The 26,588-nt window shown below is 44.0% G+C and overlaps 2 protein-coding genes across 2 annotated transcripts; one reads left to right on the top strand and one right to left on the bottom strand.

The window, feature by feature from the left end:
• Positions 1–1,813: 1,813 nt before the first annotated feature.
• On the top strand, positions 1,814–13,477 carry igfbp2a (insulin-like growth factor binding protein 2a). Its single transcript, XM_068719309.1, has 4 exons — positions 1,814–2,289; positions 10,885–11,066; positions 12,404–12,544; positions 12,892–13,477. The coding sequence occupies exons 1-4, from the start codon at positions 1,893–1,895 to the stop codon at positions 13,048–13,050; spliced, it is 879 nt and encodes a 292-aa protein (XP_068575410.1). The 5' UTR covers positions 1,814–1,892; the 3' UTR covers positions 13,051–13,477.
• Positions 13,478–14,060: 583 nt separating this feature from the next.
• Positions 14,061–21,852, bottom strand: igfbp5a (insulin-like growth factor binding protein 5a). The gene is made up of 4 exons (XM_068719655.1): positions 20,847–21,852; positions 16,520–16,731; positions 16,085–16,204; positions 14,061–15,941 (listed from the first exon to the last, which is right to left on the bottom strand). The coding sequence occupies exons 1-4, from the start codon at positions 21,178–21,180 to the stop codon at positions 15,804–15,806; spliced, it is 804 nt and encodes a 267-aa protein (XP_068575756.1). The 5' UTR covers positions 21,181–21,852; the 3' UTR covers positions 14,061–15,803.
• Positions 21,853–26,588: the final 4,736 nt, after the last annotated feature.

The raw sequence follows: 26,588 nt of genomic DNA, 5'->3' as shown, positions 1-26,588 counted from the left end.
TCCAGCTTGATATTTAATTTAGTGTAGGCGCTAAAAAAATGCTGATGAGCATCAGCCTGTGCGAATTACATCATGTAATTTATAAATGAATGCTGTGTATGAGTTGTAACACTTCATCTGAACAACTCCTTTTTAATATTTATGAGCAACTTATAGATAATGTATAACCCACTTCAGTTGTAAACAGATTTAAAGACATTTTTAAGTGTCTATTGATGTGTCAGCAGCAATAACCCATCATGAAGCATCCATTACTGCTGTATAATGAATACTTGACAACAACTAGTTGTTATCATACATAAAGGAAAATGTTGCGATTTGGTTAAAAGGCTGGGCAGAGTATTGGGGACTTGCTGTTCTCTGGTTAAGAAGATGAGCTCTGGCTTATAAACCACTCTCTGTATACTTACTGTACTGTATGTGCCCTCAGCACATCAGTGATGCCATTCCTCTATCAATGTGGAGTTTATCCAGAGGTTGTTTTTACAGTTCCACGGGGAGGAATTTAAGTAACTGACCTTGGTGGGGATTACTTTGCACACATGGGCAGATACTGCGGCCTCTTAGGCCTATTAGCTAGTGGCCATCCTGCTGCTTTTCCACCCATGGTTTCATAAAATGACATATGAGGTTCTATGTGCAAACAGCCCTCTGGGCATCCTCCTGACTCACACCCCTGAGATACAAGACAGCTTCCAATGTGCCCTTTCTCCCTCCTCACGCCCCCCAAGGTGAGCCAGGATGCCGATCGTGAATAGGGCCAAATAGCATTAAATCAGGGTGCACCCACAAAACAAAATAATCTACATTTAAATCTGCGGAGTAAGATTACACATGCCACTTCTATTTCTGGGGACTTGGATAAACACCGATTAGTGTACCGCATTGGACAGGGTTAATAGGAGCTTGTTCGGTGGGTAAGCGCGACACCTCAAGGCTTGGCCTCACCGATCGATAGGAAACATTGCTGAGTACGTGCACAGTAGCATTACTGTGCACAGGCATATAAGTTGGTAGCAGCTGGCAAGTTTTAATTGAGTGTCAATGGACATGTCTGCCACGGTGGGGAGGTCTTTCCATGTAAGGAATGCTCTGCACATAGTCCTTTTGTTTGTTTGTTTATTTATTTATGCATTCTGGGAGTCGGGGTAGACTGCGCTGATTGAAACAAACACTCCACAGTATGTATGGCAATGCAGAGTCTTCCAGCCAGGGAGCTATAATTTACTGCCTTGTTTTTGATACTGGAGCACGAGCTCAAGTTTCACATCGACTTCTATTTCTATGAATTCTGTTCTGCAAAGCAGTTTTATTTATAATTGACTCGAGGAAGTTCTTTTCCCCTTGACCACAAAGAGGTCAGGGGTCAGGATCGAAGAAGAGAAGATGATGATGAGGCTTTGATTTAATATTAAAAAATGTGTGACCAATATATGTTTGTCAAAAGGAAAGACTTTTAAATATTTCAGTGGCAGTACTTGCTGCAGAAAGTGAAAAGCCATTAGCAGCGGATCTAACCCATAGACTGTATGGGTCAAACTGAAAGGTAATTTTAGTCCAATCAGACGGCTGTATTCTCAGAACATCAAATGCATTTAATTCAGCCAATTCACTTCAACTTTTAGGACCATTTATTCTCTTTCTGGGCCAGCCAACTTTAGGATAACATACGGAAAACGGAATTAGTGTAATTTACCTCCAACGTTTTAGCACAGCCAAAGGACGACATTTGAACTAAATCCTCTGTCTTCCCATATTAACACCCACATGTGGCCCCAAGAGCAAACCTGGGAATTTGTAGGACCCAGCAGACCTCCCAGCCCCCGGCTTCACCTGTTCGCGTGCACATTTCTTCCCCTTTTCTTCCACTTGGGATTGCCTTCTATCGCCCCATGATAATGACAAAAGCCCTCATGCCTTTAACAATGCTGTCGTACGCGTGCAGCTTGCTGATCCTCTCCGCGTCTTTTGCCGGTGCCTCCCTGGCCGAGATGGTGTTCCGCTGCCCCGGCTGCACCGCGGAGCGCCAGGCGCTGTGCCCGAGGCTCACCGAGACTTGCTCAGAGATAGTGCGCGAACCCGGCTGCGGGTGCTGCCCCGTGTGCGCCCGACAAGAGGGCGAGATGTGCGGCGTGTACACCCCGAGGTGCACCACCGGTCTGCGATGCTACCCGACTCCCGACTCGGAGCTTCCCCTGGAGCAACTGGTGCAGGGCCAGGGGCAGTGCCGGCGCAAAGTGGACACCGAGACGGCCACTTTGAGCCAGGAGCAGCGGGAGCAAACCAGCGGTCAGTCTGTTTCCTGGAAATCTGGTTTTCTTCTATCAATTTTTAATGACACTGTCTAGACGGCAGCTTGAGGAATAGTGTAGACATTTTGCATTGTCATGAAGGCTGAGCCCAAAACTGTGTCACCATTTTGCACAAGTGGATATGTTCACGTTATATCATGCATTCTATTTATAGTGTCTGCAGTGCATCCGACAATTACGCGCCCCTTTAGAGCCTTTTTATGCCCTTTGCCATCACAGACTTGAAATAATCTGGAAGTTTGTGTTCTCAGCACTTTGTTGCATCTATTGTTGCATTAGTATGCTGCTCTGCATACTCGTCTGCAGTAAGGACCTCTGTTCTGCCTGTTGCATGAGGTATTCTTACACTCATGTTAAAGTCTGTGTTGCATTGACTTGTTTATAGTGTTGTGAATGTGCATGGGGAGAGAGAAACAAAAGGAACAGTCACCCAGCCCAAGTTTAACCTCAGCTATGCTCCAAAACAGCTGGAACCTCCAGTCTCTCCCAGTATCCCCACTTTAAAACACAGTGACAGAGAACAAGGTAGTGGCCTGCAAGATTCCCAGAAATTACTCAGTGGGATGGTTGCAGAAAACATCATAGTATTGATGTTGACATTTCCACAGGGGAGTGGAGAGAAAGGAGTGGAGAGAGACAGCAGGAGGAATGCAGCATTGATTGGAAAAGTGGACTTTAGGCTTTGACCAGAAATAGCTATAAAGTGGTGTTGACAGTGACTGCATTAACCGGGCTGTCTACCCGGAAAACAAGCTGGATGTATGTGCAGGCTCACAATAAAGCTTCGTGAGGCCTGGAGCCGGCAAGGCTCGTGTGGCTTGTGTTTGAATAAGGACAGGTCGCAGAGAAGAAAGAAAAGTAACCCTCCTCATTAATTGGCTGATTTTCGAAGCTGCAGAAACACACACAGTCGACGAGTGTGCAGCGGAGCCAGCCTCGCTGTGATTTCTACTCATTTACAAATCCGTGCTTTGTCAGAGTTTACCTCCAGACTGACACGTGTTTGTTTTGGCAGCGGACTCCGTAGAGAAACTACAGAAGAGTACCCCTGCAACTCAGTAAGCACTCTCCAGCACTCTGACAAAAAGTGCAAAAAAATGTTTGTGACACGTTTGTGATCTAAAAACCACAAATGAGTCAATTCCACATTTATGTAACCACACACAGCGCCCTTCAAACAATAACACACAAGCAATAAAACAGGTGTGAATTGCAGAGTTGCATAAGAGTAAAACATGAGGGCAAACTGCAAGAACATCATGTAAAGGCTTGCTTGCAAGACGGCAATTTGTTTGGTGTCACTGATTGTTCCTCAGGATTGGCTCAGGCTGTGCTCCGCCTCGCAGTTTGAAAGGTTGGAGATTTAGTTAGATGTGTGCTAAAAGCCTAGACAGGCTGGATAGATAAAAGAGGATGGAAGAGTGTTACAGGGAGTGGTCGAACTGAAGTGTACAGACTTATCCAGGTCAAAAGATCAAAGAAACACATTTTTATCAACAGGAAGCACCAGACTTTCTTCTTCTTGGGTCCTCAACCTCTGTTTCAGCTTCACAATAAGTTGCCCATCCAATAAATATAACATAATAAACTTACTGTTGGTGTTACACATGCTTACTGTCAGTCTCCTGCTTTCCAGTTGGCCAAATTTGAGACTGCACAGACCTGATTTCCTGTCAAAAATTCTTCTCAGATACAAAAAGAGGAAGTAATGAAATCCCTGATAGAGCTCAGCTCACGGCGGCTGTTGGAAGATTGAGGGGAAACTTCTGGCTGCGTCCCACTGCAGCTCCTTTGTTCCAGGAATTAATGTGTAAATGACAGAAGAAAAGGCTGATTATGATACAATAATTAAGTGGCTGTGTTTAGCTGAGCAGGGGGAGCAGTGACTCTGGAGTGGATTTGAAACCCTGGGCAAAGAATCAAAGGGTGAAGTTTTGCAGCTGCTTTATTTGGATGTTTATAAGCCTCAACATCCTGGCATCCTGTTGTTCTTGCTTATTGTAGTCCAAGTAAATATCTTGGACACAAATAACACATTGTAAAACTTATTACGCTGAAATTCACAGAGGCGTTACAGCATTTACTGCGTTTTAAGAATCGATCTGATGGTCGTATCCGTCGCAACTTGCAATGACAGCAGCAGCAGAATCCTTGTAAACTGCTGGATCAGCACGAAAAACAACCAAAGAAGTCAAAGGTCAGAGCCAATATTCTTTTGTCCCTAGAATGATCATGGAAGAGGAAAGACAGTGAGAGGAAGGATGGAAATGTAGGAGAGATTACACATTTAGTTTTCTGATATTTGCATTCAAGTATTTATTCAATTTATTCAATATTACAGTTACTTTATTGTTTAAGTGTCTACAAAGAGATTGCATACAATACATAATACCAAACATTAAAGAACTTATGAGTGAGGCTTAAAAATAGTGGAGTAATGAACTCATTTAGTTTTTAATAAAACGATTGGATGAAATGTACTGGCTTAGTTTCTTCTCAAAGCCACAGGCGGTTTTTTAGTTCCCTGTTTTAAATGGCCAAAGCAAGTGATTACAACATATTAGTAATTCAGAAAGTAAGAAACTGATATTGCTTCATAAATCTCCTATAATGAAGTCCCCAGAGTGCAGTAATGTCTTGTTTAGCTCAGCAGGAAGTTTATTAGGCTTTGGCCACAGTCAAACTTCACTTATGATGGACATTCACGTTTGCTATATCAAAAGTAAGGCGTTTGAAAGTGTCTTAGTGAACAGTGTGTCGTAAGTAGGGCTGCAAGATGCAGATGGAGATGTTTCTGTGACACTCCTAAACCAGACTTGAATTGGATGGGTACATGTAGACATGTGGATCCATCAGAAGATCTGAATTGAAAACATTAAAATATATGAAAATGCATAAAACCAAACCCTGTGATTACCTCCCTTTTGGCCTTCACTCTGGTTTGTGTGTTTGTGTGTGCTGCACGAATGATTGCCTCCACGTGTTACACTGCAGGCAACTGCACTGAGGATTTGACACAATAGATTCCAAAAAATGTGTCACGTTTTGGCTTAATTCTGTGCAAGAAGTGTCTCAAACAATGTGCATATTTTAGAATAGATGAATATAGATGTTTAACTCTTAATCCAGATGTTTGCACACATTCATGCAATTTAAAATCTTGCGTTATCACGATATCTCATGGATTTAAATCCTTCTCTGTGATGTGGGGAACTAGGCGGATTCAATGAGCTACTCCCTCATGAACCCAAGAACTGATTAACATTTGAATAGTTCAATAATATAACAAAGTATATTTGCATTTCAATTTCAGACTTTTACTAATAACATGAATATTCCACGTTTCCTACAATTTAAGCTGAAATGCCTCCCTATTCCAAACTAACACCCACAACTTTCCCACTAGCCTCTCTGTTTATGCACAGTATCACTTGATATTCTGTTCCCAGGGAAACCTGGACCCAAATAAAGGTTTCTTTAATCAGCCTGGAAGGGCCTTTAGTTGTTATGACTGGGATCGTACCATATGTGACCTCGACAGGGAACAAGTTGATTAACAAAGTCCAAACAGAGCCCTCAGGTGGTAGCTTGAATATCTCATGAATTAGAAAAAAATGGATACACTTGATTGGTTATTACTCCTCAAAATTGCCATTTCGTCCAAACCTGGACAGATTCAGCTTTACATGTTGACAACGAGAAGTCTTTTTGTTTCAATATTGTTGTAAAATTTATGAAGAGGATAAAACGAGGTGGAAAGAAAAGTGGAAAACTCCTGTGCCGTCTGGTCGCTGGAATCACATTGTTAGCTAACGAGGGGCATTCCTGTGTACCTGCGGGGGCATCCAGACGGAGCCCGCAGGACTGAAATAGCTCCCAGATAATCCCAGGCTTCTCCAAAAACAGGGGCGTTTTGTGCCATCTCCCCTCCAGGCGTCGACTTCACGTTTAGTCGTGCCAAGAATCTCCTCGTGCCTATTGAGATCCAGAATAACGTCCCACCCTCCTTTTTTGGACAAGGGTGATTCAAGACAATACAAACCCTGTCTGAAAGGCTACTTACACTGGAGGGGAAGGGCACGTATGCAGGGGAGAGGGACAATTTCTTAGCTTGCTGAGTTTTACATGGTGAGTTTGGAAAAAACTTGTTGCATCATATACAATCACACTTCACTTTGTTAGCTGGTACACTGTAGAAGCTTGCAGAGTAGTGTGTTTATCTGCAAAAACCTTTGTTTGCATTCAAAAAAGTACATGAACGCGCTCTTATCAATTATTCCGTTATCCTAATGGCGGTGAGGATGGAGTCCGCCAGGAAGATCACCAAAGTTGTTAGGATTCATCCTCCGGGCAACATGATTGGCTGTAGCAAACGTCATAGCAACTCATTCAACAGTTGAGATGCTTCACTAAAATATGGAAAAGTTTGGGAGGGATGACTAAAGTCAATAGGATCCACATGGTTAACAAAGATGTTGGTTCTGCACATTGATGGTTTTTTCCCCCACCATATCTTTCTATTAAAACAGATGCTCACTTTATGGATAGAGATGTTCATATTTTCAAAACAGGACCGAGTTTCTCAGTTGCTGTGCAATCATAGTCTCTGAATGCTTTTATTCTAAGGCTAGTGAGTTATGTTTTTTACCCTTGCGGTATTGAAAGTCAAATTAGTTGGTAAAGTTATAAAGTTATATTGCAAATCCCTCCCGACCAAATTTCCTAGAAAAAAAGGGAGTGGAACTTTTGATGCCTGATCTAATTCTCATGTTGTTCTTCTTTTTGTTGTTGTCGTCGTTATCTTCCGGTAAATCCGGCAATTTAAGACAATATAACCTCATTTTAAATTGTTCTGCTCTGACTAACGTTGAATGATATACGTTGACGTTATCTAACCCAGAGGTCCACTCACATCCCTCGTATCTCTCCCACAGCGGCTGAGAATGACTGTCTGTGGTAGTAGATGCATGTGATGCGCTACAAGTTTGATGTGTTCCAGCTTGCCTCAATCCATGTCCTAGTTTAGGTCCTGAACAGTCCCCCCAGAGTTCACCCAGCGGTGCAGGTAGAGAGCAAGATGCCTGGCCTCGGATACCTCGGTGTGTACGTACGTGCCAGAGCCTGTCCACAGCCTGCTTTTAGATGGCTGTTGCGGGCCAGAAAGCCTGGAAGGTAAACATATCTGCACTTTGCTGAGGTTGTGTTTCGAGGAAAACAGTCCCACTTGGCCGTGCAGTGGGTGATGGGCTGCAGATACTCTTCGCCGTTCCTTTCATCAACTTTGCAAGTGGCACATGACCTGTTTCACATCCCAGAGCTGCCTTAAAAGCCATATTGAGAGAGAAGACTTTTTTTTCTTCCTGATTTCTACATTCCAACATTTAAAGGGATAGCTCAGTTTTTTTGCAAGTGACTCGGGTGTCTTTTTGTGCAGGTATAACGACCGGTGATCTTAGCTTAGATCAATTTCACATTTCAGTTCCTCTCTACGAAATGTTATGAAACTAAGCGACCCGTTGAAATACAGGGTTACCCAAATGCTCCATGTGCATTGTGAGAAAATGCTCCCGTTGACGTCCACTAATTTTGGAGAGCTAAGCTAACCAGTCAACGTCCCTTTAAACTGCACGCCGAGACAAAAGAAAGACGAGTTTGTCTGACAATAAAACAAGGTGTCAGTTCGTATCGATGGAAATAGGATGGAGCGAGAATGCTGATGGCTTTCCTTCTTCAACCTTTCCATTCTCCACCCCGCGGCCAAATTCTGCCATTTGCTCAGTCGACCAGAATCTGGACAATCAGACATGACACCTCTGGCCTACGTGCCATCTGGGAATTTGACATGGATCAGATATAGAAAGAAAGCCTCTGGAGCCATTGTGTGAGGATTAACTCAAGCAGTAGACTGGACAGTAGGCCTGCTGCTCTGTTGATACTGCTGATCCCAAGCCCACCGCTGTGGAACGGCTTGGACTGCAGAAGCCTAGCACCCCCTGAAAGTGGGGTCCTGACCCTCTGTGTTTGTGTGTGTGTGTGTGTGTGTGTGTGTGTGTGTGTGTGTGTGTGTGTGTGTGTGTGTGTGTGTGTGTACATTCGAGTGGGAGATCGCCGTATTCACTGAGTATAAACTGTGCGTTCACGCCTATGAGTGGCCAGACTGTGTATTGGAGTGAACATCTCAGGTTTCCTTAGAAGACGGATGTGATGCTGATGCTCTTGGATACTGTCGGGATTATGTAATGCGGCAAAACAAAAAGTGTCCAGCCGCTAATATTTTGTGCACACACACACACACACACACACACACACACATGCGAGCACACACCTGATTCCAGTTGACTTTTGCCCCTTTTTGGAAAGAAACCCAGCCTTCAAAGAAAAGCCGGAGCGAGTACGATGGAGCGTCATGAGGGGAACTGAAGTCCAACAACACCAGATCTATCTGACGGCAAAAGGCGCCAGCACCGTGTTATTGCTTCGTTTGGAATTTCCTTTCTCCCGTTCTCTCTTAGGCCTTTTGTAATCATATTCTACAAGCGGATGTCAAATTTACCTCTTGCAGAGCGCAGAGAATGCCTCTCCAGTCCACCACCACCACCAGCAGCAGTAACACACACTCGCTTTCATTCTCTGTCCTGCAAACGCCTTTTCCACAAGTCTGCACGTTACAGCTTGGCCCTTGCATAACTCAAACTATCCACTCTCTGGCCCACTACTTGACCTTCTCTACTGTCTGTGCTTATTTCCCTTCTTTCGTTCAGGCGTCAAGTGAATTCCTGCATAGATGAAATCCACGCTCAAATGAAAATCAGAGAAAACAAACAGTCTCCTGACATATTTTAAATATATTCTTACTGGCTGAACTGAGCTGAGATGTGATCATGTTGCTTTCTGAGGCATTTTTTTAATCTATAATCAGCTGGTTTGGAGTGACGCTCCTTTTCCACTCCCCTCCCCGTCAACCCTCAACCCCTAAGTATGCTCTGTTGTCAGAAACAACATGTTCTGTTGAACCTGATGGCCTCTCACATTGTTTGCTCCATCTGTTTGAAGAGAGGGGTTTTTTAGGTTGATGTTTAACAAGACTCCAAGGAGAGGGGAGACGGTCAAACTGAGCGTGGAGGAATCACTGGGCGGCTGCAGTGACTCTGCTGTTTCACATAGTTTCAGTGACATAAACAGGACATGCATTTGATGTTGGTTTAGTTTGCTACATGACTAATTCCTTGTTCATTAAGTGCTATTTCCATATATTTAAACCCATAAACAACTGGCCTTATTTTTTACTGTTGTTCAGTGACGGCAGTAGTTCTGGCCTTGTTTAAAAGTCACAACTGTGTTGTAGTATGTGTGTGAATTTCATCCATGCAGTGGCTTTAAACTAAGAAATTATATATTTCCCAATATAACATCCTTTTAATGCGCTCATAGATTTAGCCATTAGATGAGAGGTTTTCACGGACCCAAAGTATTGAGCAATTTTGGTCGTTTTCATCTGCACTTGTCCTAAAAAAACCTCCTTTTCTTTTATGATTCTGATGCACCAAGCATTAGATGTGTTGAAACCTCATCATTTTGACCGGGCCGGACTAGGATCAGGTCTCTGGACCTGCGAAGACCTCAAATCTAGGTCAAACTCATCATGAGGTCTTCCTAACGCAAGTGTAAATGTCTGATGATTTTGTTCATTTATCACCACTTTTAACATCTGCTCATGAAATTAAATCACACCACTAAGGAAAAAAAGCAATCATGGAAACCTGACTGTGACTAAAAGTTCAGCAGAGGCCAACTTCTCTGAGCCCACAAGCTTGTTAACGGAGCTGCATGTGGTTGCTTCGCTCTGAGAGAAAAGGAAAGGATTGTAGTGACTCATTGATTGTGCTGATGCCTTTCAGAGCACTTTAACAGCGGTTTGGACACTTCACCCCCCCCCCCCCCCCCCAACATTATGTTTAGTGAAAGTGTCAGTTGGGTCAATGAGGGAAAATGGTCACAAACACGAGAACTATACTTCAATCTAAAGCAAAGAGCAAGAGTCGGGCTTTTATATCCTGAAGGGTGCAGGTGAGCTAGATCAGCTGGTCACCTTTGAATTAGGATCATCAGACACGGTGGGAGGGACGTCGGAAAATCCAGAGAATTGTGTTTTATATTTCTCTCCCATCCATCTAATGTCGACTAGTCCTCATGGAACGGAGAGAGAAATCTCCTCCTCCTTTTTAGCAAAAGCAGGCCACTTACTTTGTCGCTCTGACAAATGAGCTCTGTACTTCCAGCCTGTAAAAAGCACAATCCATTACCACGGTGACAGCAAGCGGGCATCAGAGCGGCTCAGTGAGAGAGACGGTCCTGAAAAGTCACAGGTTTAATGCTTTCAGCAGCCAATGTGTCCATGATAGTGTCCTTGAGTCCTGTCCAGTTTATTTTCTACTCTTCTGGGGACACTGCTAAGACGTAGTTTAAAGTGTGAAATATGGCACTTTTTTAAACAACTAAATGCATCAACGCAATAGAAATTTAGGATGCTTAGATTAAGATTTCGATGGATTTATATGTCGTGTCTCCACAGGCGAGGCTGTGGAGCCGCTGCCTGAACAGGGTGTGAGCGAGATCCCGGCCATCCGGAAGCCCAGCAAAGAGACCACCTGGCTGGGACCCAAAGAGAGCGCCGTACGCCAGCACAGACAGGAGATGAAGACCAAGATGAAGACCAACAAGGTGGAGGAAGTGAAACCCGTGCGGCCCAAACAGGTGAGGCACAACAGAGTCTGCTCCACAGGAAACGCTTTGGATATAGCTCTAGAAATGTTAAGTTTAAGTCCTGGAATCAACCAGAAGAAGTCGAGAAAGAGGAGTGTGTCAATTTGTGCCAATTCTTTTTTTTTCTCTCCCTTGAATCTTTATCGGCAAAAGACATGCAGCATTAAATAAAAACAGTAAAGTACTTTGCCAGGTGTTTATCTGTCCTTCTGTGGACAGATTTTGTCTCCGTCGATAGCACTGCAACTGTTTTTCAACCTCTCTGTGAAACTGATTGAGCTCATTCTTCTGTGTGTGAAGTCACACGGTGAATAACTTTTAGAATAAGTAATGACTTAAGCACAACCTGGTACAATATAGTGTAAATCTGTAATACATGGCGTAATAATGACAGTCAGCTTCTACTAAATTACTGCAGAGAACGTGTAAGTGGTGCAGTCTTTTCCAGAAGAGACTTCCCTGCACGACCTAAGAAAAGAGGAGGTCAGTGTCGCCTCCCTCTGGTTTAGCAGCTGTGGATATTTGGCTGCTGCATTGAAAAGTGTTTTATTTGAGGATCATTCAAAGTGCAGTTAATGCTTGAACCTGTTGATAAGTAATAGTTAAATTCACTCTAAAGCCTGAGGAGGAAATAATGTAAACACCGTACAACAATTTCATGTCATGGCGCAATGAAAAGGCTTTTCTTCCACCAACCAGGCAGATATTGAATCCACCTGACCGGCTCCGTAATCCAGAGCGGGGACTCTCGAGTGAACTCTGGGCATTTCTAACCGGCATCGTGGTATTTTCCATCCGCTATAAAAATCAGTTAAAGGTTATTGCTCAGCCAGAAAACTTATAACTGTCTCAACAAGACATTTGGCTGTGTGGAATTGTGAGGTAAATCTGAGGTCACTGGCAAGAGTTGTTGTTCATTACTGGCAAGAAAACATGATTCATTTGCTCATTACAGAAAGCCCCTTCAGCTTTATTATGTGTGTGTGCCTTTTATGTGAGATTTTATGTAGCATGTCAAAAATGTGCTGATGCCTCGCAAACACATCTTGGTGTTGATGAATGCATTTCTGCTGTGTGCATGGATTTAACTGAACTTATGGACATTTTTTAAATAGATAAAGGAAAAAAGGTTATATAAAAGATCTGATTTCTTATTTTCCAAAGAAAACAACAAATCTCCATGCACAGAGGTTTGAATAATTGTAAACATTTCTTTTGCCGCAGGCCAACCATAATTTATCCGACTGTCACAGAAACCTGGTGACTCTAACAAACCCAAGCGTTCGCTATGCGGGTGTGTTAACATAACCTTTGCTGTTGTTTTTAAGACTCAGTGTCAGCAGGACCTCGACCAGATCCTGGAGAGGATATCCAAGATGCCCTTCAGAGATAACCGAGGTCCCCTGGAAGACCTGTACGCCCTGCACATCCCCAACTGTGACAAGAGGGGGCAGTATAATCTCAAACAGGTGACTCCAGGCATTGTGGGAAACAGGGTGGTAAGCGGAGAAGGTGTAGAAACTTGATATTATGCAGGTGTTGAAAGGAGAAAAGGTGGGTAAAGCATCATAACCACCAATTTAAACAGTAACATGTGGCTTTATTTTTGTCTTATTAAAGCATCTTATTTCACATACATGTATTTAAATACTGTGTGTGTGTGTATATAGAAAAGAAAGGGGGATCTAAATGAAACATGTGCGACATAAAACTGATATTACACATAGTTTTGCACAACACATACATGCATATTTAGTGTTGTCATCTAAAATAGCGTAAAAACATGCAGGAATAAACACAGCATATTGTGTTCCAGTGCAAGATGTCTCTGCACGGCCAGAGGGGCGAGTGCTGGTGCGTCAACCCCCACACCGGCCAACCTATCCCAGCAGCCCCCACTGTGAGGGGCGACCCCAACTGCAGCCAGTACCTCAGAGAGCTGGAGCTGGAGCTCCCTGACATGGACCAGATTTAAAGTGGCATGAAAACAAAAATCAAAAAAACTGTAAAGTACTTGGGAACAAAAAAAAAAAAACATCTGAGTAAGCTATGTATTATCTTTCTGTGTGTATGTGTCTGTAGTTCATTTGATGACAGTGACTTTTGAAATCTTAACCACCTAAAAGGATTAAAGGATAGAATCCAGCTTGCTGCGTAGGATGCAAGTAAAATGTAGAAGTAAAGATAAGACTTTCAGTAGGCGTCAGCTGGAGTGTTGGTGACTTTTGCTTTACTAATTGTGACTTTGCTCAGATTTGCTCTGTTATCGGTGTTTTGTTCTGTTTGTGTTGAAAAGTGAAACGCCTTCAACATATTTGGTTTTCGTTGTGTTTTCGTTGTCCTAGCTTGCAGACTACTGGCCTCATTAACAGATAACGCTATTAAAATGGTAATAAATTCAATGTGTGCCCGCCTGTGTTTTAATTTGTAGACACACTTTGAATCTGGCGCACTCGATGCAGGGTTGTTTTGGAAAGGGGACACAAATAATCTGTACCAAATTTCACGAAAAAGAGCATCCAATTTTTTAGTCATTTCTGTCAAAAACAGAGAACGTCGCCCTCATACTGGTGGAGGAGAAGTCGGGATCACTAAAGTCAGTAGGATACATCATCTGGTGAGCATGAATGTCTGTATGAAATGTAACGGTGATCCATTCGATACTTGTTGAGACGTTGCAACTGACCAGAGTCTGTTTAAAAGAAAATAAAAGGACTCCCTTACCTTCCTTATTTATGATTACTGTGTCAGAATGAATCACATTTAGCACCAAACTATGCTGCGCTGACCTCTGTGTGTGTTGAGTCTTTCAAAACATAACTCACCTTTGGAAACTCCCCGACGAGAAATGTCTCCGCAGGCAGTTTCGCCTTTGACGGCAGATAGAAACAACCTGAGTCTCAAGGTTAGAGAGATAGCAGCCGCAAAAAAAAGAGGAAAACTGACTCAACAGAGTTCAAACAAAAGTGCAGTTATGCCTTTTTTTTTGTGAGTACATGAGCTTTATTTAAATAGTGATTTGTCAATAAAAAAAACAAAAACGAGTACATCAATTACACGCCTGATAAATATTTCACCATAATGTTCACATTAGTCTTTTTAAGAGATTCTGAAATGCTCAGAGTGTCACTGTGTTGTGCGCTAGAATCAACAGAGAGAAGAACTGGCTGTTCTTAGTAGGAATGTCTGAGATTACAAGGGTCGTGAAATGAAAGTTACGATTAGAACAACGACAAAAGACTTTGAGCAAAATTTGAATCACAGAACAAAAAAATGTTGTCCACCGGGGCTTTGACTGAGCGATCTTTGTCAGCAACCAACAGAAAAACAACAATCATTCAACAACACAAGGAGTCCACATGCAAATGGGGATTCAAAGTGGCGTGGAGCAGAAGGCACTTCAATTTACATAGAAACTCGGCGACCTTGCTCTCTGCAGGATACAGGACCCGATAAACCCAGAGAGCAAGTCAAATTTGCCTGTGTGGTGGCAGTGAAGACCCTTCAGGTGGAAAAATAAAACAACGCGGTGCCTTTGCATACGATTTGTGTGCCAAAGAAAGGAGATGCACCACATTTGTGGGACAGTAGCTGGGGTAGGCTGGCCTTGTGAGAATTTAAACCAGAGCTTGTTGGAGTTGAGAACTATAAGGGCATGGCACATACAGTATGCACACACACACACACACACACACACACACACACACACACACACATACACTGTACATACATTTACAAAACAGAGGAGGCAGTTGTCTGGACTTGAAAAAGGAGGCAGAGTGTCAAATATCTCACCTTTGACAGCACAATGCAGTATGTTAGTTTCTGAGAGCTACGTGAGATGTAGAAAATAATCATCTCTAACTGGCAAGAAACATTTACATAATTCAGATGCATTCTGGTGCTCATTTCTGATTTGATTCTCCAAAATTTAAAGCTGAATATTTAAGATTTTTACAGCGTTAGCTCCATATTTAACAGACTAATACGAGAGTGGTATCAATCGATTCATCTCACTTGTTATGAATATAAAATGCCAAACTATTCCCTTAAGTGTGTTGGCTTCTGTTAGCTGCAAGTCTGTAGATTTGGCTCCAATTAGTGAAAACAGACAAATGCTTTCCTGACTCTATGCCGAACAAACAATTAAAGCCATCATGCTGACATGGCTCCTACAGGAATCCTGCAGAACCTTTCTCTCTTTCCCTGCCTGGAAAAAGTAGCCCAAAGGTGAGAAAGTGTTCAGTGACATTGGGTCAGAGGCAGGATTAAGATGTTAGAAGTCAATGTATGATGTATGAAAGAATGCTTCTCACATCTATGTCATTCACATGATTAACAATTAATAAAACGTTGCTTGTCAAAGAAATTAGAACGAAGTGTTAATTTTTTAGCCACATGGAAAATATGTCTTGTCTCAGAACTAAATCTAGCAACACAATCAATAAACAACATAGTATCGATATCATACAAATATATATATAATCCTCTATTATCTATGGATATAAAGAGGTGAGGTGATAGCTAACCTCAAACGTAGTACGATCAGCGGGGAGCCACATGTGAGAGCTTTTCAGTTCAGCTCCCCTCTAAAGAACAACAACAAAAAAACACAGTTCATCACACCTGACCATATATAGAAGAATCTGTGCTATATTTTCCTGATTGGCAGTCATTAAGTGTGCTAGCTTGATTGGCAGGTTTTAAGAAGACGCGACCAGTTCCCCCTCATTCGTTGCTGTTGCTGCTGCTGTCGAGCTCTTTGCACTGCAGGTCTCCTCCGGCGTAGTTGATGCCGGGGATTTTCACGCCAAACCGATCGACGCACCAGCAGATCCCCCTCCTCCGACCGCGAGACGGCTTACACTGCAAGTATAGAGTTCGCAGAAAAGGGATTGAGGCGCTTGTCGCACTTCTGCTTTATCAGATTATTGTCTCGAAAACCAAGCTGCTGTAGTTACAGTAAGAAGCAGATATGCGATGCAACCCACAAAAAGACCTTTTCATACCTGTTTGCGCTTGAAGAAGCCCTTCTTGTCACAGTTGGGGATGTACAGAGAGAGAGCCAAGACCCTGGACGTGTCCTTCATGCTCTGAATGAGATTATCTAGTCTTCTCCCACAGGGGCCCTGAACACACACACACACACACACACACACACACACACACACACACACACACACACACACACACACACACACACACACACACACACACGTGAGTATTTGCATGGTCACAATGTGAGTTTAAAATTATGGTTCAAAATGGCCCAGAAATAAAAATGTAAGGAGGCGGCAAATACGTCCACTAATGAGGACTTTAGTCATTTGTTCACACCTTTTGTGTGTAAGAGGCCCTGCAGGGCATCATGGATGATTTGTCAGAACCGGTTTCTTTATAATGATTCCCTTGTGAGCTGAGTTTATAATCTCTACTTCACTTACGAACTCAGGCTCCAGTTTATCCAGGCTGAGCGGGGAGAAGTTCAGGTTGCTGGCGGGTCCCAGCCGGGCCAACTGCTTCTTGCGGTCTTTGGCCTGCTTCATGGCATGGGCCTTCCGGCTGCCGATGTGGTCCCTCCCATACAAAGGCGCCTTGGTTTGGGGCTGCATGGACTCTGGGACGGGTAGCACGGCGTCATCGTTGGATTCTCCATCTGATATAGTGCAAAGACTCGTCGTTATGATGCATGTTTGAGGTTTATTAAAAGGTGCCTTATGAGGTTTTCTTGGAAACTGCAAGTTAAGCTCATAAATCATCAAAATAAACTGCGTGTACGCCTGAAGCCTTGCAGAAGTGTTCAATGCATTTCCTTCGTCACAAATCATTTGCAAAGCTGATGGTTTGAATATTTTTGAACACTGGATTGTTTGCATTCATCAGCAGTTTTACTTTTCGGTCTTTTTTCTGGCGCTTCACTGAAGTTCTTGGCGCGTCGCCACCAACAACTGTCACCATTTAGCTGAGGGACGTCATATAGCTTGCATGCAATTCAATGACTGTGTAGTGTGTCACATGCATGGTCGTGCATGTACATATGCTGTACATATGCTGTACATACGTGGCGCTACAAGTGTTTAAAAACTCCACGCACTGCCTATAAGCCTTACTCCCTGTGCACTAGATTTAATACATTAAGTCTCTGTCAAACATGTGCTTTCATTTTTTTAAACATTTTATAATTCAAAACTTGGCCAAAATCTTTAATTTGGAGAATCAGTAGCTTTACTGCATGAACGACAAGATGCACGGTTTGACAGAACACAAACACAACTACAGAAGCAAGAACATGAATGTGCACCAGAAGTCCAGTTAGTCCTCCAAAACAGGGCTTCAAAGCATTTATCCGCTGCTTTTGAGAGGCTGTGTGAAGAAGGTTCAAAATCAAAAGCTCTGTGATGGCTCCCACTTTGAAAAGCACCTCTTTGAGTAGTTCAATTTAAAAAAAGTAAAGCTTAACTCGTGAGGGCAACAGACAGCAGAGTCCAATTCAGCAACGTCACAATACGACGTGACGATTTCACTGCACCAGCTGAATGCTTATTTAGCAGTAAGTGGCCACTGGCCAGTTACAGATTGGAAGTGTTGACATACAGAACAACATAGCCTACATTTATGGCAAGACAGGTTGCCAGTTTGGGGTATATGTAGACCAGGGGTTTAAAAACTTTTATAGCCGGTGACCTAAATGAGATATTTAGTCTCACCCTGGCACCCAGACCCATGAAAACATGCTATTACACTTGTCATGTGGCAAGCCACCAGAAACAGCCGCAGCCCATTTTGGGTCCCAACCCCCACAGGAACCCTCATGTACATGCATTTTTCATCCGTGCAAAAATACAGCTCATTTGCTACATTTTGGGGAGTCGCACACAGTCGCTCAGACCTCAGCGCTCCCCCCTCTCCCTCGTCCCACCCTCCATTCACACGACCGCAACGGCTGTGTCGAGGCCAGAGTGAGTGGCTGTGGCTTTCTTTCCCAAAAGCCCTTTAAACTGATATTCCCCTTCAGTTATAGCTATAGCATTAGCCTTGTATGTGTCTTAAGCCACAGCTGGCCCGTTTCCACTGCTGTGTCACGCACTTGTTTCCGTTTTCATTTTGGCAGATTGCAAATTCTGCTTTTAAACCCCTCCGTTTCTGCACTGGCGTGATCGCTAAGCTACTAAGCTAACTGGGCGATGAAACAAGGTCATCGCCACGTTGCAAGCGATGCCTTGAAAACCTGCCGAGCCCCTCCACTGATGATGATGAAGATGATGTCATCCATCCACATAATGGCAGGTTCTTGGAAAAAGCAAGAGATTCCCCCATCCTGCAGTTTCCTGCTGACACAGTTCTTTTTTTTTTTGTTCCTCCAGAGAAAGCTGAGGCAGATCAGCAGCAAGCGTAAACCCAATCAAGTCCTCACTTGCTAATCCTCGAGTTTGTCTAATCTGACCTGTGCTGACTGATCGCATCTTTCGTTTCTTCTTTCTTCCTCTCCCTTTTCTTCGTGTTTGAATTGTGAGACGTGGGGATCCTGCAGAGCCGTATCCCTGCAGGTGGAAGTGACAGAAAACTGCTTCCTTCCTTTCTTTGCTCTTGACTTTTTCCTCCTCGCTTCATGTGGGAAACTAACATGAAATCTGTGCCGATAATATTGCAGAAGAAGAACTTGAGCTTCATGGTTCACGCGCTACTGTTTTATTCAGCTTTCATCCAGATTTGAATGACAACTTGTGTCACTGCATTATAACTGTGCAAAATGCACACATGCATAATGGTGCATTAATGGTAGGATGTGTTAAAACAGACTGGCACTACATTTTATGAATGCACAGCGTGTATGCAGACACATTTGTTGATCTTCTCCAGTGTCTATGAAATGTAATTTGTGTATGTGGTGTGTGTTTATCAGTGTGCATATGGGTTTTGTTTAATTTATGCGTTTAGAAGGCGCCCAGCAGGAGATGTGGAGTTAATGGAGAAGCTGGCTGACGGGCGGACAGATGGGGGATCAGTAACCCACGCTCAGCCTGCATTCTGCTGAATCACTGCACAGCCTGGGCCTGCCTGCAGCGCCGAGATGTAGAGAGGAAGGGGAGGGGAGGGAGAGGGGGAGGGGGAGGGGGAGGGAGACAGATGAAGGGACCAGGGTGGGACTAACAAAGACGGGTGGGAGGGAGCAGTGGATAGTGTGGGAAAGGGTGGAAAAGGGAAGGGGAGATGAATAGAAGATTGGAGTTGTTGTTTTTTGTATTAAACAACAATTTCTCAGACACGGAGCTGCTCTGATTGATCTTACTCTGCTGGAGTGAATGCAGCCAAAGATTTAACAGAAAATGTAATGATAAAAACAATATAAATGGACTGAAACAAGGCGAATTTGAATGAAACATTTGTATGACAGTATTTCAGTGTTTCCATCCTTTTTTATCTTCTGCCTTTTGTTACTGGACTTATAGCAGGAAGAACTGCGGCTCCTTGGCTGAAGTTTAACACAGCGAGTGAGGTTATTTATGTTTCCAGAGTAGCTTTAAAAACTCCAATCTGCAGCAAAGTAAAGCTTAACACAGAACGGGTGAAACTGGGGATGGGGTGAGGGGGGGAGGGGGGGGAGAAGAAGAATAGGGTGTAAAAGATGAAGAGGGACAGTAGCCAGGCAGGGAAAGAGGAGAAGAGGCAGTGTGGTGGGAGAGAATAGAGAGACGGAGACAAAAAGGTGGGTTAGGTGTGGGAAAAAAAATAAACAGGTGGTGGATGTAGAAAAAGTAGAGGTGTGCGGGAGAAGTGACAAAAGAATGGCTATAAGACAAAAAGGAAAAAGAAAAGAAACTGTTGAGTAAGGGAAATCTGATTTCACACCTTGAAGAGAGTTGGTGCAACATTTCCCACAAAGCGCAGACACAGTGACTGTCCCTGAACTGCCATTTAAAGGAGCCAAAAAGGAGTCTCGCGGAGCACCACCTGTAATCTTCTCCCTTGTTTTATGTCGGCTGGGGGCCCAGGGGCGACGGGTCACTCACACGAAACCTACTGATTTATGGCTCGCAGCCCCACACGGCCTGTTCAAAGCAAGATGACAGGTCGATCGAAGCTCGGCACCCATTGTTGACAGAGTTCACAGGGTCAAGGCGCACGGGGGCTTTTGAGTCGTGTGCCTCGGTAATGACAGGTGTCAGCCCGTCTTAAAGAGGGCTGTGAGTTGACACCCTTCAGCCTCGATGGCTCCCATAGAGTCAGAGGAGGGCGCCTAAACTCACTTCACCTTCTTTTCTTTTGTTTCCCCCAACTTTAGAAAACAAAAAGCAAACTCATGCATATTGGAGTAATGTTTTATGACAGAGAGGGGAAATAGTGAAAGTGGGTTTTTTTGGACTGGTGATTCCATTCTGGAGGTCGTTTGTTTTTTAAATTCACCACTGCATCACTGGCTCACTCTGTGTGTCACTTGAGGGCTTCATTAAAATTCTTGCATTAACAAGAGAGGAGAAACATCTCCATCCAGCTGTTTGCTGTTTCTTTGCACCAGAGCCTTTTAGATCAGAGGTTGATGACACACTATGTGCAAATGCAACAGAAACATCAGCAGAGCGGACACAAAGTAAACCAAGCAGAGCACTGCACATTTAGTGCTGGATAGACTTGAAAGCCCTATAGTGGAATAAGGGGAGGAGGAGAGAAGGTTTACTGTAATCTTAATAATGATTGTTATTGTTAATGATGATAACTATAATGATTAAAACATGTTTGTGATCTGAATCAGTCACCTCCCCACAGGCCTACCTTTCAACGGATGCAGCAGTTTATACAACTTCTCGTTCCTGCATACGCCCCGGCCGTGCAGGAGCGCGTGCAGGGGCTTCTCCTCGCCGTTCTTGGGCAGGCAGCGAAGCCCGCGCGTGCACGGCCCGGTGTACACGCCGCACGGCTGGCCCTCTTCGAGCGCGCACGTCAGGCAGCAACCGCAGCCGGGCTCCTTCACCAGCTGACAGCCCACCGGCACCTTCGGACACATGGACTGGGCCTTCTGGTCGCACGGCTGGCACGGCACGTACGACGAGCCGCAGCCGGTAATGCTGAGCAGGGGGACCACGAGGAAGGAAACGCTCAACAGCATGGCGTGCTTCTTGTCTGAACTGCAGGCTGTTTGATTGAAACTGCAACGAGTGTCAACTATATCTTGTGCTGAACCCTTTTTTTTTTTTTGCAAAAAAAGATTGGAGTCCAAACGTCAGGGGAGGAGGAGGGCAGTTGCATCCACAGGTGCCTTGCGCGCTCAAGTCCCAAAATGTCAGCACATCCAATGCTCGCAATCCACAAAGACAGTCACTCTGCTGCTTCCCCTGCGCCGTCCCTCAACCCTGCAGTCGCAAATGAATTCAAAAAAGAGAACAAAATATCCAGACACCACGGATCTCTCCCTTCAGCGATGCCCCGGAGCCGTTTTTACGCGCGAGCTGATTGTCTCCAAATGAGAGATGGAAAGCCTGATTCCCGCTGTCGCTCCCTCTGTAGGTTATTTAACCCGCACGGGTTGAGAGCAAAATGTATAATCTGTAGCTTTGAGCCTGCCTTTTTAAAAAAAAGAAACATCCAGAGGCGAAGCTTACAACGATGGGTATGTCAAACAACGTTTGGAGGGGGAGGCGCACTTGTCAACTCGGTGCGCTGCGATGTTGATTTCACAGGGCGGGTGCTGGCATGCCTCCAGATCTGCCAGATACGAAGCGATGCTCCTGAAGGCGACTGAATAAGAACTAATCTCTCTCGCTGCAGAGGGGCCATTTAGTATCCCCAGGCTGGAAGACAGCGCGTGTATTCTTAGTTTAGTTGTTTCTGCTGAAGAAGAAGGCAGATCACTTCTTCCAAGGTCACTTCAACCAAGAATATTCTGGAAACTCAATTTGAAATCGCTGATGAGGTCGTTTGAATTGCAGCCAATGAGCTTCCCAAATCATGCTGCTGGGTTTAGGAGAGGAAAGAAAAGTAGTTTTAGTGTTTACAGACCTCTTGTATATAAAAGTGGTGCCATTACTGCAAGCACGAAGAGAGACACAACAACTTGGCTGAAAAAGAAGAAAATGTGACTTTATGCAACATAATTCATGTCACATGCAAACGTGTTTTGTTTTGCTTAAAGAAAAATAATTCAGCGTTAACAAAACCGAGCGACTCGTTGAGAGACAGAGATTGACGGTGAATAGATTTCTGTCTAAGTTTTTGTGGAGCACATTTCCATGGAGAGGTTATGACTGACAACATATTTATTGGCCGGTGTGTTACTGGTCCCTTAATGCTCACTTCCTGCTCTTACTCCGACTTATTTCCAACAGTGTTCATCCACATAGGGAGGAGGGTTTTGAGGTTAAACTGTACATTAATGATTCATAAAACAGCTACAGTCCTAGTTTTGTACTTGACCCCTATTCTTAGTGTTCACATTTGAGGTTGGTCTCCGTCTCTGCTACTTTCACTGGAAACCCCAGATTCTGATCTCCATCAAAATCGACATACTTGTTCGACATAACCTTCTTGGAAAATGCAATTAGAGTATTCAGATACTCATGTTCCACTGTTCACTGTTCCCATGTGCAGCTACGAGATGGATACATAACCCCCTAAACCCTAACGTGTCATTTTCCTCTCTCTTTGTTTATATCAGAAATCTTATCACGGCACTAAACTAAAGTAAGACTTTCAAAGTTAAGGGTGGGTTCCTGCTTGTGAAACCAGAACGCTTTTATAATTCCCTACAGATATCTTTGGGGTTTCTCTCTTTTGCCAAAGTACTGTAGCTTTAAATATTTGTGCGATGCTGTCTTATCCAAAACAAATGTATTCTCCAATGATCTGCACAATGACTGTAAAAAGGTCCAGGTCGGGACAAACCGTACTCGGACCGACCATTTTTTATGACTCAGCGAGGTCAGTGTCCAGTGAGAAAAGTGGTCAGCTCTCATGGATTGTAACAAAACGCTCATAATTCACTTGGTGTTTTGGCAGATACCAACATATATCTGAGGATCTTAGAAGATCTGCATGTCTTTGTTTTTACTATCCAGAGTCCAGGAGGAGTTCATTTCATGCTTTTGACCCTGGTCATCATTTGGAAAAGTACTGTGTATACTTCCATGATTATTTGGTTTTATTTGCCTCTTTGTTTACATCCTGTTATTCTTTTTTTGGTTTTGCACTTTAAGTGGAGTTTTGGTGTCCTGTGACAGGATAACTCCAACGTCAGTCAGTACTGAAACTGACCTTGAAAGACCCACACTGATCAAAGCCTCTATTTCCTCGCTGCTTCGAGTTTCACTTCCTCTCTCACCCTTCCCCCATTCGCGAAACTTTGTCGGCAAACTCTTTTCAGATCATTCGACCCCTGTTTGCCGCTTCCCTTGACCTTCGCGCCGCATCGGGTGTCAGGTGATGTCACAGGTGCCGGAAAGGTCAGCTCAGCGTCGCCCACGCACCCCTTTCATTTCCCTCGCCTACCTGTCCGGATCTGAAGAAAGAGCGCCATTCACCTTGTAAACCTGTGCGACACATCTGTCTCTCACAGGTTCCAACAAAAAAAAATAAAAAAAACACGTCCTGAGACTCTCCTACACATTAATGATTCATAAATTGGTGAGTTATTACCCAGTGGCATATTGGCAATGCTGGTGTTTTTACCCTTGTTTTGTTTTCTACAGATGTGAGACAATGAGGAGCTGTGCTCCAAGGGCTGCTAGGGTTCATAAACCCCGACGCTACGTTCTGCTAAGGTTGGGTTTCCTGTGTAGTTTGGTTCTGAGTCAGTTGGTGTATATGGGCCATATGATGCGCAGCTGGTGGACGTAGCTGTTCTCCACAGAGGGGAATGGTTCGGGGTTTCCCTGGAAATTAAAGCCAGGACTATAAATGGGAGGGCTTTAATGCTTTGGGTGTCTATTTTAACGACGTCTATAAAGCTCCTTTAGCAACACGCTAGCTGTTTGGGGTGTCATGGTACACAAATTCCACGGTTCGGTCCGTTTAACTTCGCTAAGTATTGTTGGTGCACAGTTTGCGTCTGTTCCACCGCTCTCATCCCAGCGTTACCATAACACTCCCAAAAGTCTCTTCAAGCTCTAGTTTTCCTTTTCTCCCACTGACGACTCCTCGCTGGACGAGCAACACGTGGTATGGGTCACGGTTCTTTGACCGTCATGTGTGAACTTTGAACTTCAGCTTTTAAAGGGCCAGTGTGAAGCATTTCAGGGGATCTATTAGCAGAAACTGAATATGATATTCAGAACTATGTTTTCATAAACCAACATGGACAAGATGTTGTTTAAGTCAGAAAAAAAAATCTTCAATTCTACGGTCGGTTCACTATGGATTCTCAAGAGGTTTGAGAGGTACTTTTCAGATACAGTAGGGCTCAAATCATCCATCTTTTGCCCCTCTCATGTACGATTCCCTACTTTTTTCTCCACCATTGTTCGTCTGCCTCTTTGCGTTCATATCCTGACCTACTTTATCCGTTGGAAGACACTGAAGCTTGTTCTGGAAGAGATAATGGAGCTGGAGTCAACTTGAGAAAATGATCAAAAGCGGAGAAAAGGAGCAACCTCAGCACAAAACGGTCCGGAGCGGCGATACAATCTATGGGATACAGCGCTCCAGTGTCGCGTTTCTCTCCAGCCCCGGAACCCTCGGGCTAACCTGCTGCAAAGTGTGCCAGACGATGAAATAATCCTCGTGAAAGTGATAACTTGAAAGGCATGTGCAGCGAGACGTTTTCTTGGTAGTAGTATTTGTTTGTGCCTCCGACTTTCTTTTTTATCATCTTTATTTACATGCATCAACGTGTATTATTGTTGGGCATCTCTGATCATATTGTTGGGCTGGTATCTGCAGCATGTGGAGGTTTGATCATCACATTTCTCATCTAGCCCGCTACGGGTTGGACGACGTCTGCAGCCAGGACGAAGAATGTGCGGGCTACTTTCCAGAGAATAGATAGAAAAGTGATTTACATTCGGTCTGTATGAAGTTTAATCTAAATCGAATGCAATAACCCACAGTGGATTTTTACTGTGGGTTGGCTTGAAGCTGCCGCTAGTTATCACTCCAACTGTATGCAGCTTGATGTGGATCAGCAGATGACTCGTTTGTGTGACTGATGTGCGCCATATGACACAGTCAGAGCTTACTGTAAGTGACAAAGCCGAGTAAACCGCTGGAAATGTGCTGAGGCGGCACGCGTCGCCCTCCCCCATACACAGAGAAAGAGTCAGTTCCCAGAATACTGTGAGCACTTGATTTTCAGAAACAATTAGAGGAGTGAAAAACTAAACTGAGGCTGAAGCTCCAAGAAATGCAATCGTGTCTGGGTTTTGACGTACAGGTGGAGCTCATGGGGGTTGACCCCTGTATGTTTCCCACAAGGCATGCTGGGAAGAAAATGACTGTGAAAGACTAATGAATAAGATATACTGTATTTCTTAAGCATGCTTAATGGCTCTGTAAGTACAACAAACTCATATTCGTATGAATAATTGTGTCACAGGAAGTGATTTATTTCATCTTTCTGGCATCAGCTGCAGTGTTTGTTTGGAGTAAATACATGAAGAACTGGGTAAATAGCATGAGCAGTAATCAACGCCACCTACAGAGAGTTAATCAAGGGAAAGTCCCGGGAAAAACACATGTCCGGGTCACGGCCACACTGTCAGATTTCCACTTAACATGTGGGAAGTGAAGTGCAGCGCTACCACATCAATGGCTGCACAGCATCAATGACGGTATCTGAATCAGAAAAACAACAACAACATAATGTGTTGTTGACAGGCTGCAGTAAAGAAAACAAATCTTGTGCCAATCCATATTTGTTTCGGCCAAAAATTGTCTTTTACTGTAAACTGCATGGCTGCGGTTGCTCTGATTCACAAACTTGTGAAGATGACAGTGCACTTTTATTTCCATGACACAGCAACTGCAGTCCCCAACATCAAATTACACATCGGGCAGTTTGGGAAATGGGAACCGCAAATCGGCAGGGTGCTGTGATCTGCATGCAAAACTATAGCGCAAGGTAAGAAACCGGCGTTTGAAGAGAGCTGCAGGCTGCAGCGTTCAGTGAAGGGGGAGGTTATAGGAAGCAGTACGTGAGATGGCAGATTGGCTAAAACCATGTCAGCACATCTGTGTGGCCCTGGCAACTGTGGATTGGACAAAGGCAGATCATTGCATCCAGATGTTGGAAAAGCTTTTGGTGCGTCTGTGCCACGGCGATTCTATTCGAAGAAACAAGTGCTTTTTTTTCTACGAATTCGTGGAACCTGAATATTCAAATCTGTCTGCAAATCATCCATCTCTTGTAAAAGTGAGCTGTCTTTAAATGACCTGCAGTGAAGACAAATTGTGTCAGGTGGTGTCTCTCTCAGAGGGAACTTGGATTTGATCCATAACGAGTACGCTGACATGCAGCGAGGACATCTACATCAACCTTTAACTCTCACACTCTTATTTTTTACTCAAAGCAGTGAACACCTTCTCTTA

The sequence above is a fragment of the Cebidichthys violaceus genome, unplaced genomic scaffold, assembly GCF_023349555.1.
Source record: "Cebidichthys violaceus isolate CVI_PGR_0920_01 unplaced genomic scaffold, fCebVio1.0.p SCAF_24, whole genome shotgun sequence".
Classification (NCBI taxonomy): domain Eukaryota; kingdom Metazoa; phylum Chordata; class Actinopteri; order Perciformes; family Stichaeidae; genus Cebidichthys; species Cebidichthys violaceus.
Note: the sequence above shows the minus strand (reverse complement) of the source record. Positions and strands in the feature narration are given on the sequence as shown.

What these genes read in the sequence shown, in the direction of transcription:
- igfbp2a (XM_068719309.1), top strand. Translation starts at nt 1,893, where the DNA reads ATGATAATGACAAAAGCCCTCATGCCTTTAACAATGCTGTCGTACGCG. An exon ending in AACCCGTGCGGCCCAAACAG is followed by an intron (nt 11,067 to 12,403) that starts GTGAGGCACAAC and finishes GTTGTTTTTAAG; the next exon opens with ACTCAGTGTCAGCAGGACCT. An exon ending in GGCAGTATAATCTCAAACAG is followed by an intron (nt 12,545 to 12,891) that starts GTGACTCCAGGC and finishes ATTGTGTTCCAG; the next exon opens with TGCAAGATGTCTCTGCACGG.
- igfbp5a (XM_068719655.1), bottom strand. Translation starts at nt 21,180, where the DNA reads ATGCTGTTGAGCGTTTCCTTCCTCGTGGTCCCCCTGCTCAGCATTACC. An exon ending in ATAAACTGGAGCCTGAGTTC is followed by an intron (nt 16,205 to 16,519) that starts GTAAGTGAAGTA and finishes GTGTGTGTTCAG; the next exon opens with GGCCCCTGTGGGAGAAGACT. An exon ending in GCTTCTTCAAGCGCAAACAG is followed by an intron (nt 15,942 to 16,084) that starts GTATGAAAAGGT and finishes CTATACTTGCAG; the next exon opens with TGTAAGCCGTCTCGCGGTCG.